General features: G+C 46.1%; 1 protein-coding gene and 1 pseudogene across 1 annotated transcript in view; both read right to left on the bottom strand.

Annotated features, from left to right (window-relative positions):
- The window catches only part of LOC146860164 (uncharacterized), a 125,444-nt gene that overhangs the window by 32,196 nt on the left and 72,318 nt on the right, over positions 1–20,930 (bottom strand). The window contains exon 5 of the mRNA XM_085643999.1: positions 6,440–6,542. Coding sequence (XP_085500125.1) covers positions 6,440–6,542 — 103 coding nt within the window. The remainder of the gene's footprint in view (positions 1–6,439; positions 6,543–20,930) is intronic.
- On the bottom strand, positions 1,585–3,001 carry LOC146860165 (claudin-12-like; annotated as a pseudogene).

Genomic DNA, 20,930 nt, shown 5'->3' on the forward strand with positions numbered 1-20,930 from the left:
GACACTACAGAGCCTTCTGTCTCATGAATGCTGATGCCGAACCCAGTTTTGAGAACAATGTAACTACCCTTCTATTTTAGTGTTTAAATTGATATGGTTTCTTTATAGGAATACAGAATAGAAGTTACGACATGTTCTAGAACGACACGCCGGTTTGGAGTATTTACTCCAGTGGTAGAGACTGCTGCTTACAGAGGCAGATGAAATAGACATTGAGGGCCTATTCACAAACTGCATTTTGTAGAACTCAAAGTACTACAAAATGCAAGTCACAAACATAGGAGAGAGGATGTGGCCTAACAGCTAGAGTGGTTGACTTTGAAGCTGGGGAACCAGGTTCTAGTCTTGGCAGGGACACTAAACATCCTGTGATTCTCGGCAAATCACTTAGGGCCTAATTACAACCTTACAGTAGAGCTGTGGCGTGGCAGTGCAAACTGCAGTGCCACCGCTCCGCCCAAAGTCGCTTCCGCCCACCCTCCAGATTACTACTTTTCAGTTGTCGGGTGGGCGGCTGAAAGTTCCCGCTACTGTGCCCTATAAAAATCAGCAGTGCCTTTTAAAAAGGCACTGCAACAGGAAGGCCTCACAAGGATCCTGCATGGCATGGACTCGCACGTTCATGCCGTGCAGGAACCTATGAGCATGCACACAAGGGTGCACATGTTATGCCCCCGTGTGCATCCACATATGTCTGAGGCACAGGGAGACCCTGTAGGGCCCCCTTTGTTTCCTCTCTGCCAGGCTTTTCATTACGGTAGAAGTGTCCTGTTACTAATCCAACTGCAACAACCCTTGGTTTCCAGAGCAATATTTGCCATGTCAAAATAAGGAACACAGGAAAATTTTGGCACATCAAACAAAATAAACAATTGTCTGCCTTCTGAAATTATTAGGAAAAAATGATTATTAGCCAAACCGTTTATAATGCAAGGTCCTTAAAAAGTAATGTCTTCTGTAGTCTGACCAGTCTCTTATGCAATGGCAGTTTGTTCACAAGGTCACGTTTGTGTAATCACCCTTCTGTAAGGAAGTCTTGTTGTGTGGTGATTTGATGTACACAATTAAAAGCAAGAACTATTGATGACTATGTCTTATGACAGTCAGCAAATGGTTACCCATTAGTGGTTAAACAAACCTATGTATGTTTACCATCCACCTGACTATCTGAATTGTCTGATAACAACACTGTACAAACTGGTATCCCAATAACTAGTGCTCAGTACCTGCACTTCTTTAATTTGAAAGTGAAAGTACCAGCACTTCCAATCACTACACCAATGCTTTTTAATGGGAGACTAATAGCACTTCTCAGCAGCAAACAGGTACTGTGGGAGAAGGAGTCCCTGCACTTATATATTTCCATTTCCACCACTGCCTGTAGTGAAACAGTTTAGTTCTTGTGTCAGAATGCACAATGTATTAGTTACAAATAGGACTTTTATAAGCAAATTCCCACTGTTCACAATAACATTACTCAATTAGAAAGAGAGCGGTAAGCTAGAAACATGTGCTTGGTGAACTGGCACAGTTCGAAAAGAGTCCGAGCATAAAGTTCACCTTTGAGTATCTGAGTTCTCCACATCAGGCCGTGTGAGCAACAACAGGAGTGTCAATTTCAGTACCAGACATCCGGGATCCAGCCAGATGAAAGGAGCAGAGGCCTAGCTATGTAGGCGGGGCGCCTGCGAACAGAGAGGCTGCCAAAACGGAAGTAGGCAGAGATCTGCAAACACAATACCGTAGAAATAACCGACAAGGTGAAATACATGCCACCATAGATGCCAATGGCCACGAAGACTGCACGGTCATATGTAAAACACGGCCCAAAGTTTCTATTCAGAAGTCATTGTAAAATATTGACCACGTAGTCCGTGAATGGGGTGACTCTCATGGTACCTTTTAGTATATACAACAATCCAGCCACCAGGTGGCACGCTGACCCCACTGTTGGCCAGGCAAGATGCACGCTTCAAGTTTGGCACGTTGGCAGAGAAGGTTCAGAGTTCAATCAAACAAAGCAGCAGTGCAGAAGCAGAGGCCCCAATGCTAAGGGGGAGGTCCAACGGGTGGACACGGGTGTCTCGCTGGTCCACTAATAGGCACTGGAAATAGGGGCGCTGCGGCACCTCCAGAAATGACTATGTTGGAGTTCAGAAGGTGAATGAGCAATAAAGATGCCTTTAAATGATGTATTTATCTTGCCACATTAGCTGTGTATTCAAAGACCTGAGGTCAAATGTCTTGGACAAATTGCTGCTGATACCTTTAACATGGAGACTGGTGTTTTATTTTCGTTCTTTCAATACCAAGTGAGAGCATTTTGTAAAATAAACCATGTGGCAATCTTGCTGGAAAGGAACGGCTGTAGGATGTCAATTTGTTTTATACATTTAAATAATTTTAAATAGTCTGTACGAACATTTACAAATATATCAGCAGTTAGGAAAGCATTTTTTGTAATTCTGAAGTATGATAGCAGCGAACATTTTAATAGGATCAAAACAAACAACGACACTTTACTTAGTGATGAGCAAATGATAATTATTCTGTGAAACCGATTTCCACACATTGTCATTTGTGATCTATTTAGTTTTACTAGCAACTTTAGTGGCCATTCCAAAGGAAAATGTGCTTTCTGTAAATGACAGAGTGCTACAACACCATGCTTTAGCAGTAGATTTGTTAGTGTGCTCCAAAATTCACTCTCCTGCTTAAGTGACTTGGGTGATGTAACATTCATGGCACCCCCACTATTAAAATTGTTCCAGTACCACTGGGTAGACTGTGGCATACCAATCAGGGTCGAACATCACACTCTCGCTGGTCCCATCGAAATAGGCATACTTCACCCATAATGAGTTTTGTCATTTCTATTGACAGCGTAGACTCATTTGCCACCACTGTGCAAGCAAGGTAGCAGCAAACAGACTCGCCCGATGGAGGCAGTCCCACTGGCAAAGCCAAACAACGTGGTGGCATGGACTTCTTGGCACCCCATTGTTGACGCTGTGGACAGTCACTTTTTCTCAAGCTGAACATTCTTATACAGCAAATACAGGAGTTTCTACTTTAAAATATATATATATATATTTACCATTCATTTTAAATTATATACATTTAAAAAAAAGTTAAAATAAATTATTTTAATTTAACATCATTTTCAATAGGGTTTATTTTAAGTCCCTGCCTTCATTATTTTCTATGGGGGAGTGCAAAACTAGTGGTTGGTCATGTGTGCTCTTGGACTTATTACATTTTGGCCATAGCAACTTTACACTTAAAGATTTGGCTCAACCTTCTGTTTCAGGAGGTGGAATTATGTGTGTGTACACTTTTGTGTAAATTTATACTCGTAAATAAAGAAAAGCCAAAATTTGTCAAGTTATTCCAAAGTGTGAGAGTAAATTAAATTGCAACTAAAGATTAAGTCACGTGTAAGTTTGCCTTTCTGACTAGGCCCCTGACTGCCAAATACTAGTTGAGTGCTACAAACAGTACTTCTGTGTGGGGGGCCTGGTATTCATGTCATCACGGCCAGTTATGGGGCACATTTTTGACTGACTTCTTGTTTTCTGGACTTGACTCTTGCAATGTAAGATTTGTGGCAAGGAACAGCAAGGCTCTGTGTAACGAGAGTTACTGGCGCATTTAGGACTTCCAAATCAGTTAAAATGAGTTTTTGTAGACCTAATCGCTCTTATGTAGTCTTATACTGCAGGCATGTGCATAGTATAAGATAAAGGGGTCGATTCCGATCTCGTTCAGAAAGCATTCCGACCGACACGGTTACGAAATGCTTTCCGGACGACTCGTATCGAGGGAGCCCGACCGAGCAAGTACGATGCATCCAGATGCTTTCGGATACTATTGGATCGGGCTCCCATTGACTTCAATGGAAGCCTGTATTAGATTATACTGTGTATTTTTACAAGATCGTTTAACTACAAAAATGTAATTCAAATTGTAAATAAAATGTAAGCAGCATTGTTATTATTGTAAGACGGGGATCTGGGGCATGCCAGAGTGTGTTGTTCCTGTGATTTTCACGCCACCTTTCCTTATTGTGTTGTGTTATTAATGACAGACACACAAGCCCCACTTCAGCAGCCACCCCCTACCCAACCCCTAACACTTCTTGAGAAATAAAAGGCTGTCGTTTGACGTTATTATCAATATCTCAAGGTCGGAGGGGTTATAAAGCCTGGTATTTTACAACTAATTCCATTTCCTATTGGAATGCATGTGCCTGGAGCTGTATGCATTATGAATTTCAGTGGCCTTATCTGACTTGTCATTATCTGGATATGAAACAAGATGTTATCAGAAACATGTGTGCACTATTGATGGGTGCTATAAATGTATGTGAAAATGCTAAGGCTCTCATTGTGAGCGGCCTGGGAGGACCGCATTAGATATCCTGCTCCCAGAATTACAGATACCATGGGGAGTAATGCTTCCGATTTGTTGAAAGTTCGTGCCCTCCAGAGTTTGCCCCTTCGAAATGGGGAATGAAAGTGGAGTAGGTGTTTGTGCTCAGTTACAGGACATTTCCCACCCACACATTCTGACAGGTGAAGAGCCAGGTCAGGAAACCATGGTGGAACGGTGTCATCATTACACTAGTAATATTAATATCCAAATCCTGATGACCTCACAACTTGAAATTGATAGAATAACCCCACAACTTAAAAATAGTCCTGAATATCTAAGTTTTCATGAGGCTTCTGACAGTTTGACAACATTGTAACATCTGCACCTGGAGATGCCAATCCTAAACCTTTCAATTTCTGAAGCCAGTGTCACTTCCTAAGAGTGAGAGGAGGCAAAAGAGAATGTGTTAAAGAGGAAAATACTTCAGCCAGTCGAAGCCCAGAGCGGATATCATGAAACACTGAGCTCCTAAGCATTAAACACTGAGTTCCAAATCATTAAACACTGAGCTCATAATCATTAAACAATGAGTTTCAAATCATTAACCACTGAGCTCCTAATCGTTAAACACTGAGTTTCAAATCATGAAACACTGAGCTCCTAATCATTAAACACTGAGCTCCTAATCATTAAACACTGAGCTCCTAATCATTAAACACTGAGCTCCTAATCATTAAACACTGAGCTCCTAACAGGCTGAAGTTTAGTTTGTGTATTTAATGACTTACAGTGGGAGGGGATTTAGAAAAGTGTTGGAAACGACAGTGCCACATTTTGTAAAGTGGTCACTGCCAACATCTGAGCACACAGGGAGTGTGTAGCTCAATTTTGAAAGATATTTTCGAATGGGCCCTTCTCCAGCAGTGCTCAGATAGTGTCAGATTCCCTGTTTTGCATTTTTCTTAAATGAGCATGCAGATAGTAAAGTATTTGCTTTTTCTAATTTAATAAACATTAAAGCCTTTGTAAATAAAGCAGTCACTGGTAAGTTGTAAAAGAATGAACTCTGAACAATGTTTAACCAAATGAATACATTCAGTTCTTATAAGTGTCTTGAAGGGGATCTAAATTATGGGTACTCGCAAACCATCCAACAAAAGTTTGGCCTGTGGTGTGACCGAGGGCCGCATTGATGCCAGCAGGATGGCAGGTTGGAGAAGGGCGGAAGGGGTGTACGGTGGGCATAGGGGAAGCGAAGCATGTACATCTAAAGGGTGAATCGCACAATGTGAAACCAGAAAACCTGCAATCAATCCCGGCTTCCTCGCTTGATGAAATTGTGTCATCCTAGGCAATTGCTTTATTTTACCGTACCGTCTTTTTCTTCATCATCACATACAAGAGGACCTTGAAATATATGACTTAAGGATGTGCAATATACAAAACCTTTTCTTGTGTTTTATTTAATAAACTATATTGTTGTCCGTGTATAATAGCAACCCAGGCCACTCGGAGTGTGCATATCACAACTAACCTGGCCCTTAGTTTACTATTTGCATTTTTGGCAGTGTAAGGGGAACCATGAATGTTTCTGAATTCATGTTTGTAAACTATCACTTAAAAAAATCCTTCTCAATGCACTGATAATCTGATATACTAAGGTGAAACGATTATGCATGTTAAAGAAATACACTTTTTGAATTTTAAAGAGACTTTATCATATTTGAACATGTTTGTTGTAAGATGTCTTTCTAAATAAAGGTGTTCCTAAAGTTAAGTGGTGTAGAACACCTTGCCTTATTTAACTTAAGTAACCTTTAAATAAATGCTTGCCCCTATATTTAACATCTTTCTCAATATTAGTGCTGAGTCAAGAAAACTGCAGCCCAATGATGCTGTTGACCAGAGGGCTGCGTGTTAAGGTCAGGAGGGCCGAATGCAGCCCCCGGGCCGTACTTTGAGTATCACTGATCTGAATGCACGGAGACATTTGCTTTTCACAGTGCCTCTCCTTTGTCACCATTAAATGTGGAAATTGATCACCGCAAAATGTAGTGCTTCTCACCATTCTCATAGGGATCAGATGAGTCTCCGCTTCCCATGGATGAAAATCCACTGCTTGCCCCTTTTCCTCTGCCCTCTATGATCTTCACTTTCTTTTTACCTGCCTAGTTGAAGAAGGAGACAAATTATGATTTAGCACCCAACTGACAGCGATAGAATACTCATGCAAATATCATAGATTACCTATAACCCACAGCATTCCGCACCAGTCTAGAGCAGAAGACAGGATATCACAGGCTAGCTCTGGTGGCCACCATATTGTTGACCAAACCAAGGATGCTCCATCTAACAGAAATGGTTTAGTTTTATTGCCATTTGTTAGGTGAATGTTGCTTCATTCAGATAGCTACTCCTCACATGCAATTCTAAAACTTTCCAGAGACGCAACGGATTTGTCTGCAAAGGAGACGTCAATTTGTGTGTCATCTGCCTAGGAGATAACTGAGAAGCCCTATTTACATGTAAGATCTGCAAGTGGAGTAAGTATATGTATTAAACAAAGTTGGGCTCAACAGGGAGTCATTGGGGACATGTTACTGGTTTTGAGTTAAGCAGGAGGTTTCATGATGACAGTTTGATATCAATTTGTCAGGTGAGCTCTAAGCCAGTCTAAGGACTTGCCATAAATCACAAAAGAAGGCGATAGGAGGCAGAGCAGTTAATGGGAGATGTTATCAAAGGCAGCACTCAGATCTAACAAAATGAGAGCTACACGTCCTCCTTGATCCAATAAAGTGTGAATATCAACACAATGCTAGAGTCAAAATTCATAAGGCACTTGTAAAGGTCTCAAAATGTCAGGTTTTAAGAGAGAGATAATGAGAGAAGAAGAAGTGAAGCCCCCAAAGACCACTGACATCATATAGCTAGCTGTCAAAATGGCCAGCATAGCATGTGGGGAAACCGAGGTTCGATAGGAATGCACCACATGGAATAAAATTTATCAGCCAGATCCTCCTCCCTACATGTTGGTAAATTATCAGCCTCCCTGTCTTGGTGAACCCGGTCCAAAGCCCCTTTTGCGTGTCCATTGCTTTAAGAAACTCCATGTACCAGAATGCACTGGGCTTGTTGTTCAAGCGATGTACCGGCTACCGCTCAAGAGGGAGCACACCTGTCATGTGGCCAGTGTCCCCGCTCTCACCTGGGAGGCTGTCTGAACTAGTGCGATCAAGCCCTCGGTCCAATGTCCCCCCATCAGTTTCCCTTTCTGGTGACTCAACCCGGGTCAGCTCTGCCAGAGTTGATGTAGCATCCGTAACCACAAGGGCAGTTTCAGAGATGAGCGGAGGGGTGCTGACTTTCATATTGGTTTTGGCTCCTGCTGCCGGCTGTTTTTTCGAAATTTGCACCTTGAACAGAGCAGGAGTGCCAGCGCCGTTCTTCCCCTTGAGTTGTGCATCAACACCCGGCAAACCGACCAGCGTTTCCATGACAGAGCGGAGTCTTCCAGCATCAGGACTTCCTCTTTGGTCTGGAGCAGATTTACCCTGACTACCAGAGCCCACCGGTGGCCCCCATACCTTGAGGCTCCTAGAAGTTGACTTCAGCGGCATGGGTGGCCGGTAACCAAAGCAGGAGAGGCTGTCGGAGCGTAGGTTTTATGAGTCGTTAGCCTACAGGGCAGCGGGACCCCCCACAGCCAAAGCCACGAATGCCAAATCATCAACAGCGGGCACAGGTACGTTTTCACCACTACATCACCGCTACATCTATCTCTTGCCCGAAAAATCAGATCGAATTCAGGAAGGAGGGGGTCTAGCAGGGAAGGAGTGTGTGGTAGGCTCGCTCGGCCGCTAGTGCAGCGGCCATCTTGCCTGTCCATTCTAACTCCTCTGAGGATGACAGTTGTGGTAAAGACTGGGCGGGGGAAGAAAGTGACACCAGCAGCTTGCACTGGGAGGAAGAGAGGGACAAATCCCTGATAAATCCTGGAACAGTTAGAAAATTGAAAGATCAATCTGCCTTATCTGTGCAGGCCGGGGCTGTGACCGGCTCAATGACCTGGGATTACTCTTTCTCACCAAATTTAGAAAGGAAAAGAGACACCGGATGGAGCGGCATTACCTGGAGTGGCCAGCTTCAACCCCAACGAACCTGAAGAAATCACTCTCTCTACAATTTACCAGTCTATTATGGCTCACCTTGAGGAAACAAGAGCTGAGAGTTCTCAGACTTAAGGTGCGTGTCGGAAACTTCAGAATGCTATACGCAGGATTGCAAAGACGTGTTCTGATTTTGCGGCAAGAATTGGAGAGGCAGAGACCAGAATTTCCCAGTTGGAAGATGAGCTGGACGCACAGAAGATTCTGACCGAGTCCATGCAAGCCAAGAAGGATGATACACTTCTGAAATTGACTGACTTGGAAAATCGATCAAGGAGGCCCAATGTGCGAATTCCGGGCATCCCAGAGGGTAAGGAGGGGGCAGATGTCTGCCAGTTCGTGATTGAACTTTTTGAGGAGGTTTTCCCAAACTCCGACACTGGGACTGGAAAATGCAACTGCAAAGGGCCCATCGTTTCCCTTTTAATCAGCGGAAAAAAGGGGGCCAAGTACTATCCTGATCTGTCTTAATAATTTTTTGGCCAGGGAGGCCCTGTATGATCTAGCCAGGCCAGATCGGAAAAGGGCTGGTAAGGGATGCAATGTCTTTGTGAGGCCTGACTTCTGTCAGCTGACTGTTTAAAAGAGAGTGTTATTGCGTCAATTAATCCCGCTATTCCAGGCAAAGGGGGCTCAGGTTTTTTTGCTTAACCCAGCCAAATTGTAGGTGGTTGTTCAGGGGCAAAACCATTATTTCCAGTCCGAAATTCAAGCGCAGGAATTCATGCTTTCACTACAGGGATCTGTGGTTTGAATGTGTTCTGTATTTTATCGTATTTGTCTGACCCTGGGAGCGACCCTTCTTGTTCGATATTCTATGTATGGTTCGTCTTTTTTCTTAGCTTTTACGCTTTTACTCACAGCATGGTACGTACTTTCGGGAGGGGGGTCTAGCTCAGTGGAAGGGGCGGTGGGTTAGCTCTGCATCACCAGGGACCGTTGGTCCCCATGCCTCATGTGGTGGGAGGGTGGGTGGGTGGAATGGGGAGGGCTTCTGGTAGAAGCAGTGTGGGGTGTGGGGGTGTGGAGGGGGGTGAAGGGTGGGGGGAGTGCACAGTCACTATCTTATATGAATAGTCATGGCTACAGACTGTATCGAGACAGAAAAGTTTTCATAAGTATATTATGTTGCGGAATTCCCTTAAAAAAAAAATTCTTTGCATTTTTACTATTTTGTAATACCTATATCCGATATGGACGATGGCTGGGAAAAGTGAAATCCAAATTTGTTCCTTAAACAGTTGTGGCCTTAATGATAGAAAAAAAAGAGGTTTGCTTGCCAAGCTTATAAGACATATGGACATAGATGTACTGTGCCTACAAGAAACTCATATTCCCTGGAACAATCGTGGGTGGTTAAAGGATCTGGGCTTTGATCTCCTTGCATGCTCTCGTCAAGCCACAGCTACACGGGGGTAGCTATTTTAGCTAGGCATGGTATCTCAATTAGCAAACGAATCAAGGAGGATAATCTAGGACGATGGGTAATTGTTGAAGTTGTAATTCTGGGCATCCTTTTTACTACCACCTCTTTGTATGGGTCAAATCTGGATGATCCTGAAATTCTGAATTTTTTTAGCATAGAACTGGCTTTATGGACTGCTCCAGTAGTCCTTTGTGGTGATTTTAATATCCATTTGAATGGCAGCTTCAACCTTTTTAGTAATATTCCTTATCAGGGAAGAAAGGTCAAGACTTTTAGGGCTCTACAGGGACTTATCAGGGAACACGGACTGGTTGATATCTGGCATAGACACAGACAGATGGAGCCGGGGTACATTTATTTTTCAGTTCCTCATTTTAAATTTGTCCGTTTGGACTATTTCTTTGTATCTTATCAAATTGTAGAAAAGGCTAATATTGAGCTTTTTCCAGAGATAATATCAGACCACAACCCGCTAGTGATCGAGCTTACAATGAGCTTCTCTTTACAACTTCCTACGACTTGGACGTTTGACAGGAAGTTATTGTTAGATCAGGCATACTGTCAACATATGGCCAAATGGATTACAGAGTTTTTCAACATAAACAAGGGTACTGCATCTGAAATAATATTTTGGGATGCTTTTAATGCGGCTGTACAGGGTGAGACTCTCAGCTTCTCCCTTTACTGACAGAGGATGGTAAAAGAGAAGATCAATGGCTGGGCGAAACAGCTGCGGAAGGCCGATGAAGAGCTTATGCGGGTAATCAGGGACCTGCAAAAACCGGATGAATGTCTGCAGAAGATAGCAGTTGTAAAGGCCAGAATACACCAATTTTATGGGGATGAATTGGCTATTAAATTCACACAGCATCGGGCGGACATATATGAATTTGGGGAGAATTCAGGCAGATTTTTGGCTAAACGTATGCAACAAAGGGGAGTTTTTAATAGAATCTGCCGTATTGAGGATCAATCGGGCCAGAGTCGGGACTCAACGGTGGAGGTTCTTCAGGTTTTTCAGGATTTCTATCAGGAGCTATATACTGCTGATAGGCATGTAGAAGCGATGTCTGGGGAGGAATTTCTGCGGGACCACGAAACTCCGAAGGTCACCTCGGAACAAAGCGAGATGTTATCTGCCACAATTACGGGGGATGAGGTCGAGCCTGCTTCAACTTCGTTGGCAGCCGGTAAGGCTGTCGGTCCCGATGCGTTACCGCTAGAATTTTACTGCACGTTCTGGCAACCTCTTTGAGGCGAGCTTGAATCTTTATTCCACCTTGCCCAGAAGGGCCAGATTCCCGACTCCTGGCGTAAATCCACCATAGTAGTTTAAAAAAAAAAGGATAAACCTGAGCTCAACCCATCATCATACAGACCCATCTCTCTGATATGTGCTGACAGTAAGATCGATTCTAAAATAATTGCCCTAAGGTTGGGCAAGGTTATTACTCCATTGGTTAACATCCGCCAACACGGGTTTATCCCGGGTCGAGACACATCGGACCACGTTAGGCGCACCATAGCTCTGTTTGATTGGGCTCAGGCTACGAAGACATCTCTTGGGATGATCCAGTTGGACGCAGAGAAAGCGTTCAACAGGGTCTCCTGGGGATTTCTTTGGTTTGCCCTGCATGCAAAAGGCCTACCTAAGGATTTCATTCAAGCAGTGCAGGCACCTTATGTACTTCCTGAGGCCTGTATCTGAAAGTCTGATCAGGTGTCTAAATCATGTACCATAAGCAGAGGAACCCGGCAGGGATGTCCCTACTCCCCGTTATTATTTGCAATTTATATTGATCCTTTTCTGAATACTCTGGGAGCAAATACATCGGTTAAAGCTGTCATGGTCAACGGTATCGCTTATAAAACATTAGCGTATGCCGATGACATTGCTCTTTTTACATCCAGTATGAGATCAGCTCTTCTGGCACTAAAGGAGTCAGCAGAGATATTTGGTTTCGTCTTGGGATATAAATTAAATATCGACAAAACCCAGATTTAACATTCGGCTACTTCACTCCCAGAAGATATCTCAATTGTATCTGTAGCAACATATCTGGGAGTGAAGATTATGGCATCAGTGGAGCATATACCCGAGCTAAATATCCTGCCGATAATATGGAATATTATTAAGACACTTGAGAGACTAGACCCTCTACATCTATCAATGCACGGTCGATGCAATGTCATCAAAATTATGGTTTTTCCTAAATTTTTATACTTATTTCGGACCATACCGTTAGAATTTCCGGCATCTTGTATCACTAAGGCCAAAAGGGCATGTGTTTGATTTCTATGGGGGTATCGTAGAGCCAGAAGAGCAGTTAAAGGGATGATTATAGATAGACTTATGGGGGGATGGGGGGTTGCGCAGCCTTCTCCTTTATCACTGGGCTGCACTATTACAACACATGGGGATATTGTTGGTTGGGGCTAATGCAGTAGTTCTCGATGCTGCTAGACCTACTATTTATGAAGTAGCACTTGGCGAGGCTGCCGGTCAATGTTTAGTAAAAAGCCGAGTTATTACAAAAAGACCAAATTTAAAATTATTCAAGCAGCCTATTCTATCTGGAAAAAGATAAGACAGAAGTTTGGCATTTCGAATAATAATGCTTACACCCCGTTCTCGTCATATAGACTCTCACCCTCAATATTCCAAGATCTAACCATGTCTAGCTGGGAAAACGTAGGCATTAATGTCCTGGGGGATGCCTGTTGTGGGGGACAAATTGCCTCATTCTCTAATCTACAAGAGAAGTTTGGTCTCTCTATGAGACATTTTTTAAAATTCTTGCAGATCAGGAGTTTTCTGGGTAAAACTATGGCACAAACAGACGCAAACTTGGGAAAAATACCCCTGGTTGACATAATAGGGAATAGATCTCGTATTGGGACAATATATCAAACGCTGCTGGCCGGTCTCCCTGATGACTTGTCTATCCAGATTGATAGATGGGGAAGGAAGTTCGGTAAAGAAGGTATTGAACAGAGCTGTCTCTGAAACTTGCCAATCAGATTCTAATTACCGGCAGCCTGAGGACCCAGCATTTTATGTCGGTTTTTGACTTATATTACACTCCGGGGAAGGTCTCTAAATGGGCTGGCCCACGGGGTAATTCATGCAGTAGGTGTGGGTCATGGGCTGCTGACACGATTCACATGTTTTTTTCCTGTCCCAATCTTGCCAAATTCCTTCAAGACATCGAATTCTTTTTGAACTAGATACTCGTCACACCGGTTTCATTAACATCCAATTTTATTATCTTGGGGGTAGAAGGGAGCCAGGGCAGTATGGCCCGGTCTAGATCTGAAAGTGGATTTGTATTTGTTGCAATAGCTATTGCTAGAATGTGCCTTACTTCCCAGTGGATTAGTCCTGATCCTCCTAAATTAATAATTTGGCGGTTGTTAGTCACTTATAATATGGAATCAGTTGTATACAGATTGAAAGGGCGTAGGAAAAGGGAAACGGGGAGGAAAATCACTAGTTGGATTGGGTAAACATCTCTGACCCCGGCGCTTTGTATATTCGCATATTATCTAGGTTTCCCTTGTTCAATGTTCGTATTTCCTTGGCTCCTGTATGATTTTCTCTTCTTTTTTCCCCTTCTTCTTTTTTCTTTTGTTCTCTTCCTATCAGGGGTAAAGCGAGCCGAGGGATTTGCGCTTTCTGATTTTGCTGATGTTTACTTATGTATTACTTTGTATTTTCATGTGCCATGACCATTTGTCAATTGTCAATGACTTAATAAAAAAATGTAAAAAAAAAAGGAATGCACCATATGGAGGGGAATTATGGGAGGCAAGAGACTAATAAGAATGGAGGAATAGGAAGCTGTAGAGAAAGATACAAGGTAATCATGTCAAATTGAGCACAATCCTCCCCTTTTACATGCCCAGGCCAAGGTAAGCACCCCCAGGAAAGTAACAAAGACATCAGTCCTGTGTGTGCCTCCAGGAAGGTTTTCTGAGTCTGGCATTGTATTTTACTGAAGAGGCAACAGAGTCAATTAACCTCAATAGTGGAATGTACATATCTCTCCAAGACCACGGTTTCGTCCCAGAGTATGCAGTGACTTTGTGCTCCATGAATCGACACCGAGGAGTACTAAACCTTCCACTAAGGAGGAGTTTATGTTGCAACTTCCAGATATTTTATGTATTATATTAATACCAAAAAAAGGTTTCCACTGGGTTTTTAAGAAGAGAATATTTTTACTTGAAAGCACCTTCACTTTCCAATTTGACATTCTCCTTTCATTCCAGCACTTAACATTGTAGATTACCACATTTATTAATTGTTATTACCTTCACAGGAGGTCCGTGTAGGAGAGTAGGGTCTGCAATCCTATGATCACCCAGATTTTTTTGCTTTTGCTTCATTGGTTTACGACTTTCCCCGGCTGCGGGCCTGCCAATCAGACCCACAGCCTAGCTGTTCTCTCTCGAAATTAACACACATGTACATTAGGTGCATCCACTAATTGGAACTGGGCCGCCTTATCAGTCCCTGTACCGGCATACCACAGGTATCCAGGGCATCGGTGTACCCAGGGCCTACCAGGGGCTGCAGCATGTATTATGCCACCCCTGGATGGCCGCCCAAATCTGACACAACTGGCTGCACGACAGCTGGGGCAAGGTGGTGTAATCACCCGTTGCTGTAGGTGTAGTATTCCTATACCTAACCCTAAAATGGACGCATGGATTCCTGTCAGTCACTCCTATGGCAGGCCTTATCAATCCTGAAGGCAGAGTGCTGGGAATCATGTGAGATGGTGCTCCGGCGCGAGCTGAGCCCGTCGACGGCTTGCGGAACCAAATCCTAATAGCCGTTCCATGGTGACGCGGGCCAACTACCTTAAAGTGCATTATAATCCTCGCAGTTATTTGCTAACTTTGGCATCGCATCACCCAAACATGTCGAGTAAGGTGTCATACGAATTGGAATACGAACCCCTCGCCAGTCCTGGCGACGGGGTTAGCATTCCACCCTTCTAGAGGGACACGACATGGAAGTAACCTTGAACCCCGGTTAAAGTTGACTCAAGCCTCAGCATCACAAAATGGATGCTGCCACCAGACACAAGTCTGACCTCCTGCTGCTGGGAGACCTTCCAGCGAGGGGAGCTTGGACAAAGGGTTTCCTGTCGAGGGCGGTGTTAGCACCATCCCAGACAGGGTTTGTGTATCCCAGGTAGGCAGGGCTGAAAGGAAGGTGATTGCAAGTGGCACCCCGGTGCTCACTGTGCATAGCCCGGCTCAAACCAGTTTCGGGGGCAACCCTGCCCCTGGGCTGGGGCAAAGCCGGACAAAGGATAGGGGTGTAACCACCCCCCTCCTGGACCCACCCATAGGTAGGACCTAGTCACGGGCCAGCCCCTTTTTCCTAGAATAAAGGTGGGAGCAGGTCCCCTTCCCAAATTGGATAATTCTGAATCTTGAACTACTTTCCACGAAAGGAACTCTTGACTATTTCTGAAGACTCTCCCTTGTGGCTAAGGAGTAGCCACCCTGCACCAGCAGGCACCACCTAAGCGCTTGCAGTTTGCTGCACGTCTCTCCCACGGATCAAGACTGCCCAGCTCGACGAGACCCGGGTTCCCTGCCATCTCTGACCTCTACCTACATCATCAGCCCAGCTGAGATTCGTAGGTGTGACGAGACCTGCGGGACCGGCCATCTTCGGAACCTGCACGACGCTTATCTAGCACGCCCACCGAGGGACCCTCGAGTGAGTGCACCTAGGGTTTGAGAAGCCCTAACCCTCAGCGGCTCCAGCAACGAAGTCTGCCTCCCCAGTATCCACGAGATCTGCATGGGGGCCCTTCTGCTCCTTGCTGCTCACCACGTTGTCCGGCCACTCACCGACCGGTTTGTGGCCCTCTTCACGACGGACTTTCATCACTGGTCTGGTTGCTCCAGACTGGCTCTTGCTCCCCTTCAACAGAGGAGTACCTCGGACCCTCCTGGTCCACTCCCGACGCCATCTTGACTCCACCGCGTGGGTTTGCCACTGCCAAGACCTGCTGCCCCATTCCTGGGCCCAGCATCATCGACAGCAGACACCTTCGTGGGACAGCTCGCCCTCCATCCTAGTCGCCGCCGCGCCTCCTGGTCCGAGGAACAGCCGAGTCCGACGTCATCCACTCACCTGGTCGAGGTGACTTCAGCCGGTACCTTCCTGGTACCCACACGATCGCTGGCTAGCGGTTGAGAACTGAGTCCCCTCTGCTTTCAGGTTTCCTTCATCACCGATCCAGGCTTGGATCTCTCTGAACATCAACACTGGTCGCCTGCCAGCAACTTCTTCTTTCAGGCTCCTGAGACTACAACGAGGACTCCCGACATCTTGCTGAACCCCACGCAGCCGCAGCCTCTGGGCTAGGTAACTCGAGCATCTCGGTGCTCCATCATAGGTTCGCTCTACAAGTGTCCAGTTCCTTTATCGTTTAGTCCCACTGATCGGGTTCCTCCGGAATCAGTAACTTTAAACTATCTAACCCTTCCCATTCCACTTGCAGTGTAAATGGTTTCATGCCCTTCGGGCATTTGTGTAAATTGTGCAACCAGAAGTATTTTCATAAGAGTTTTGTAGTGTGCTTAGCTCCCTGACTCATAAAGAGCCAGGGTAGTCTTGCTATAAATAAATATCCTTTATTTTCATAACAACTTGTGTGGTGTCCTTTCACTTGGCGTTCAAGGGGTATATGTGATGGTAAACAGCTGGCTTAACACGCCCTCTAGAGTTTAGCCTGAAGACTGCTCTTGTCCACGCTACTAGGATAGCTGGTCTATAAGGTTGACTTACAACCAATCATCAATGAGGGTCGTTTGGAATGATACACAGTGATCACTAGAATAGTGAGCACTACATATCAGGCCAACTTCTCACAGTCCGAAGCTGGAATCAGTTTTTCTTGTCATGACACGCAATCAAATTCTAACCCCGTCGCCCTCTTTACCGTCAATATCAGGCCAACTTCTCACATTGGTGAGCAGCGGTTGGGATTTGAGCTTGCTGTTGTTTACCACACACGTATCCTAAGAATATCAAGTTGAAAGATCACATAAGTACCCAGGTACATATAACTTAACTTAGAATACTCTGAGTTCTACTGAACCAGCTGTTATAGTGAAACAGGGACTAGCACACCCTGACTATAACTCTTAGCAAGGGATCAGTAGAGAAACACATAGTGTAGGTAGGTGCATCACTTACACCTCACTAGAAAGCATGTCGGTCCACGGAGAGTCCGCAGAGACTCCCTTAGTGGTCATCGACCCTCCACAGGTCGTGTCACGATATGCAGCTCTTAGCTTCAAGGAGATGAGACAACTGTGTGCCTCCAGGAAGCTAAACCAGGGTTCTAACCCTACCATCGCATTTCTGATAGGTCTCTTAGAGACGTACGATGCTAGGAGGTCCTCTAACACAGGTCCCCCCAATGCTGATGGGAACATGCCTCCCTTAGAGGGAACCCTTGGTGACCCAGACCTCGACCTCCATACAGAGGAGGAAGACGAGGAGGAGTTATCAGGAGACGAGGCAAACAAAGGTCCAGTGGTAGTCGGCAGGCTGACGAGGACCAACTTAAGCAGGCATGAGAATGGAACTGGGGGAGTCCCGGGCCCACGCTTAAGCAGGCTTAACCTTGGAAACGGACGAGTTAGGTCTCTCTCGAGAGGCTCTAACAGATCTGTTCGAACACATGTTTCTCAGGCATCTTCTCAGAGAGGGATGACGTCCCCTCAGAGAAGGGAGCACGAAGCGAAGATGAGGGAAGTCAATCTGAGGATCGAGCAGGAAGAACTTGCCCTCGCCAAAGAAAGACTTGCCTTGGCCCGAGAGCAGAAATTGAGTGGGTTAGATCCCACTGGTGGCAGCATTCTCATTAGAGAGAAAGACAGGGGTATAGACACTAGACACCTGAGTAAAATAGTGCCCCCCTTTAAGCAAGGGGACGACATCCACAAGTGGATAACTGCCTTGGAGAGGGCTTGCACTGTCCAGTGCGTCCCCCCAAGTCAGTGGGCAGCTATACTGTGGCTCTCCTTTGAAGGTAAAGGACGAGACAAGCTCCTCACTACGAGAGCTGAGGATGCCAACAACTACCAAGTCCTGAAGAATACACTGATTGATGGGTTCGGCTTAACCACCGCGCAGTACCGGGTGCTGTTCAGGGACACCCAGAAAATTCAGTCTCAGGATTGGGCTGACTTTGTCGATTGTGCCACTAAGGCTTTAGAAGGTTGGTTGCTGGGTAGCCAGGTTACTGATTACACAGGATTGTACAATCTTATCATGAGAGAACAGATTTTAAACAACTGTCAGAACCAATTGTTGCATCAGCACCTTGTCGACTCGGAGCTGACCTCTCCCCAAGAATTGGGAAAGAAGGCAGACAGATGGGTCAGAACAAGGGTCAAGCAGAACCAGACTCAGAACCAGGGTGGTCAGAAGAAAGCAGACCAAAAGGGTAGTAACAAGAACGAGCAAAATGACCAGAAGTCTTCGACAGGCCCCCAACAAACCAAAGAGGGTGGGGGTCAGGCTTCACAGCAGAAAAAGAAGACTCCAGAAGGCCAGTCAAAAAGGTGGTGCCAATACTGTAAAAGTAAGACTCACTGGTTTAGTGAGTGCACCAAGAAAGGAGGGCAAACTCCTGCCACTGCAGCCCCTAAGGCACCTGCACCCCCTAGTACAGTCAGCAGTGGTAGTGCGCCTCCCAAGGCATTAGTTGGGTTAACCTTGGGAACTGAGGGGAGTGACGACTTAGTTGGCACACTCACTCAGGCCGTCCTTGTCTGTACAGGGGATATGGATATGTCCCCTGATGCCAGTCCCAATACTTTGGGCAAATACAGGCAGACGCCTTTGATCAATGGAAAAGTGGCTCAGGCCTACAGGGACACTTATGCCAGTGTCACCATGGTGACGCCTAACTTTGTGGACCCTGGACAGATCATGCTAGGTACCGATTACCTAGTGACCAATGCCAGCAATGTCACTACCAATCACAGTATGGCAGTTGTTGATTTCTCCTGGGGAGGGGTAAGTGGCCCGAAAAAGGTTGTGGTTAGTTCAGACCTCCCCGTAGAATGTCTGTTGGGCAATGATTTGGAAACGTCACAATGGTCAGAAGTGGAGCAGAGGACTCACATGGAAATGTTAGGCTTGCCAGCACATGTCCTTGCTGTGACCAGGTCACAGGCCAAAAGATGCCCCACTGAACAGGTGCTGGATCCTGGAAGAACGGACCAGACACCTTCCAAGAAAAGGAGCAGTAAGGGTAAGGCTTCGCCTTCCCCCTTGCCCCAGGTCGTGGATCAAGTCTCTGAGGAGGCTGACCTTAAAGAACTGAGGGAAACTGAGCCGAAAGAGCTTGAACCTGGTCAGGTTGAGTTTCTGGGCTCAGGGGGACCCTCCAGGGAGGACCTGGGGAAGGCACAGTTAGACTGCCCCTCACTTGAACCCCTCAGACAGCAGGCTGCTGCTGAGGCTGCAGGGAACGCCACAGGTACCCACAAAGTGTACTGGGACGATGGACTCCTGTACTCCGAGGCAAGAGACCCCAAGCCTGGCGCGACCAGGAGGCTGGTCGTCCCCTTGTCTCTGAGAGGTTTCCTCCTTACCTTGGCCCACGAGATTCCCCTTGCAGGTCACTTAGGCCAGAATAAGACTTGGGACAGAATTGTTCCACACTTTCACTGGCCCCACATGTCCGAAGATACGAAGGAGTTTTGCCGCTCCTGTGTCACTTGCCAAGCCAGTGGTAAGTCAGGTGGCACGACAAAGGCCCCCCTCATACCACTGCCGATGGTGGGGGTACCCTTTGAACGAGTGGGGATCGACATTGTCGGACCAATGGAACCCCAGACAGCATCAGGGCACAAGTTTATACTGGTGGTGGTGGACCACGCCACCAGGTATCCTGAAGCTATTCCCCTTAGGACCACTACAGCACCTGTTGTGGCACGAGCCCTAGTTGGAGTGTTCTCCAGAGTGGGCTTCCCTAAGGAGGTCGTCTCCGACAGAGGTGCAAACTTCATGTCGGGATATCTGACTGCTATGTGGAAGGAGTGCGGTGTCAACTACAAATTCACCACACCCTATCACCCACAATGCAATGGGCTTGTTGAGAGATTCAACAGGACCCTAAAAGGGATGATTCATGGACTACCTGAAAAGCTTCGGCGGAGATGGGATGTCCTGATACCCTGCCTCTTGTTCGCCTACAGAGAGGTCCCGCAGAAGGGGGTTGGCTACAGCCCTTTTGAACTTCTGTTCGGACATCCTGTAAGGGGACCCCTTTGTTTGGTAAAGGAAGGATGGGAGAGACCTCTCAAAAAGCCGGCATCAAACATTGTGGACTATGTGCTCGGTCTCCGCTCGCGGATGGCTGAGTACATGGAAAAGGCATCTAAAAACCTTGAGGTGAGCCAAGAATTACAGAAAGCTTGGCACGACCAAAAGGCTGTCCTGACTGTGTATCAGCCTGGGCAGAAGGTGTGGGTGCTGGAGCCGGTGGCCCCAGCAGCACTCAAAGACAAATGGTCTGGGCCCCACACGATCATTGAGCAAAAGGGAGAGGTCACCTACTTGGTAGACCTGGGAACTCCCCGGAGCCCCCACCGGGTGCTCCATGTAAACAGGCTCAAGGCATATGTCGACAGGGAGGGCATGGGCTTGCTCATGGCCACAGATGAGGGACAGGAGGAGGAGAGTGACCCTCTCCCGGACCTGCTCTCTCAGAACCCTGACGATGGGTCGGTAGATGGTGTTGTCTTTTGTGGCAGCCTCTCTGGACATCAACAACAGGATTGTAAACAGGTTCTTCAATCCTTCCGACATATGTTCTCTCTGACACCCAGTCAGACCAATTGGTGTACCCATGAGGTCGACACTGGGGACAGTCTGCCCGTAAAGAGTAAAATCTATCGACAGCCTGATC

This window comes from Triturus cristatus, chromosome 3_1 (genome assembly GCF_964204655.1).
Source record: "Triturus cristatus chromosome 3_1, aTriCri1.1, whole genome shotgun sequence".
Lineage (NCBI taxonomy): Eukaryota > Metazoa > Chordata > Amphibia > Caudata > Salamandridae > Triturus > Triturus cristatus.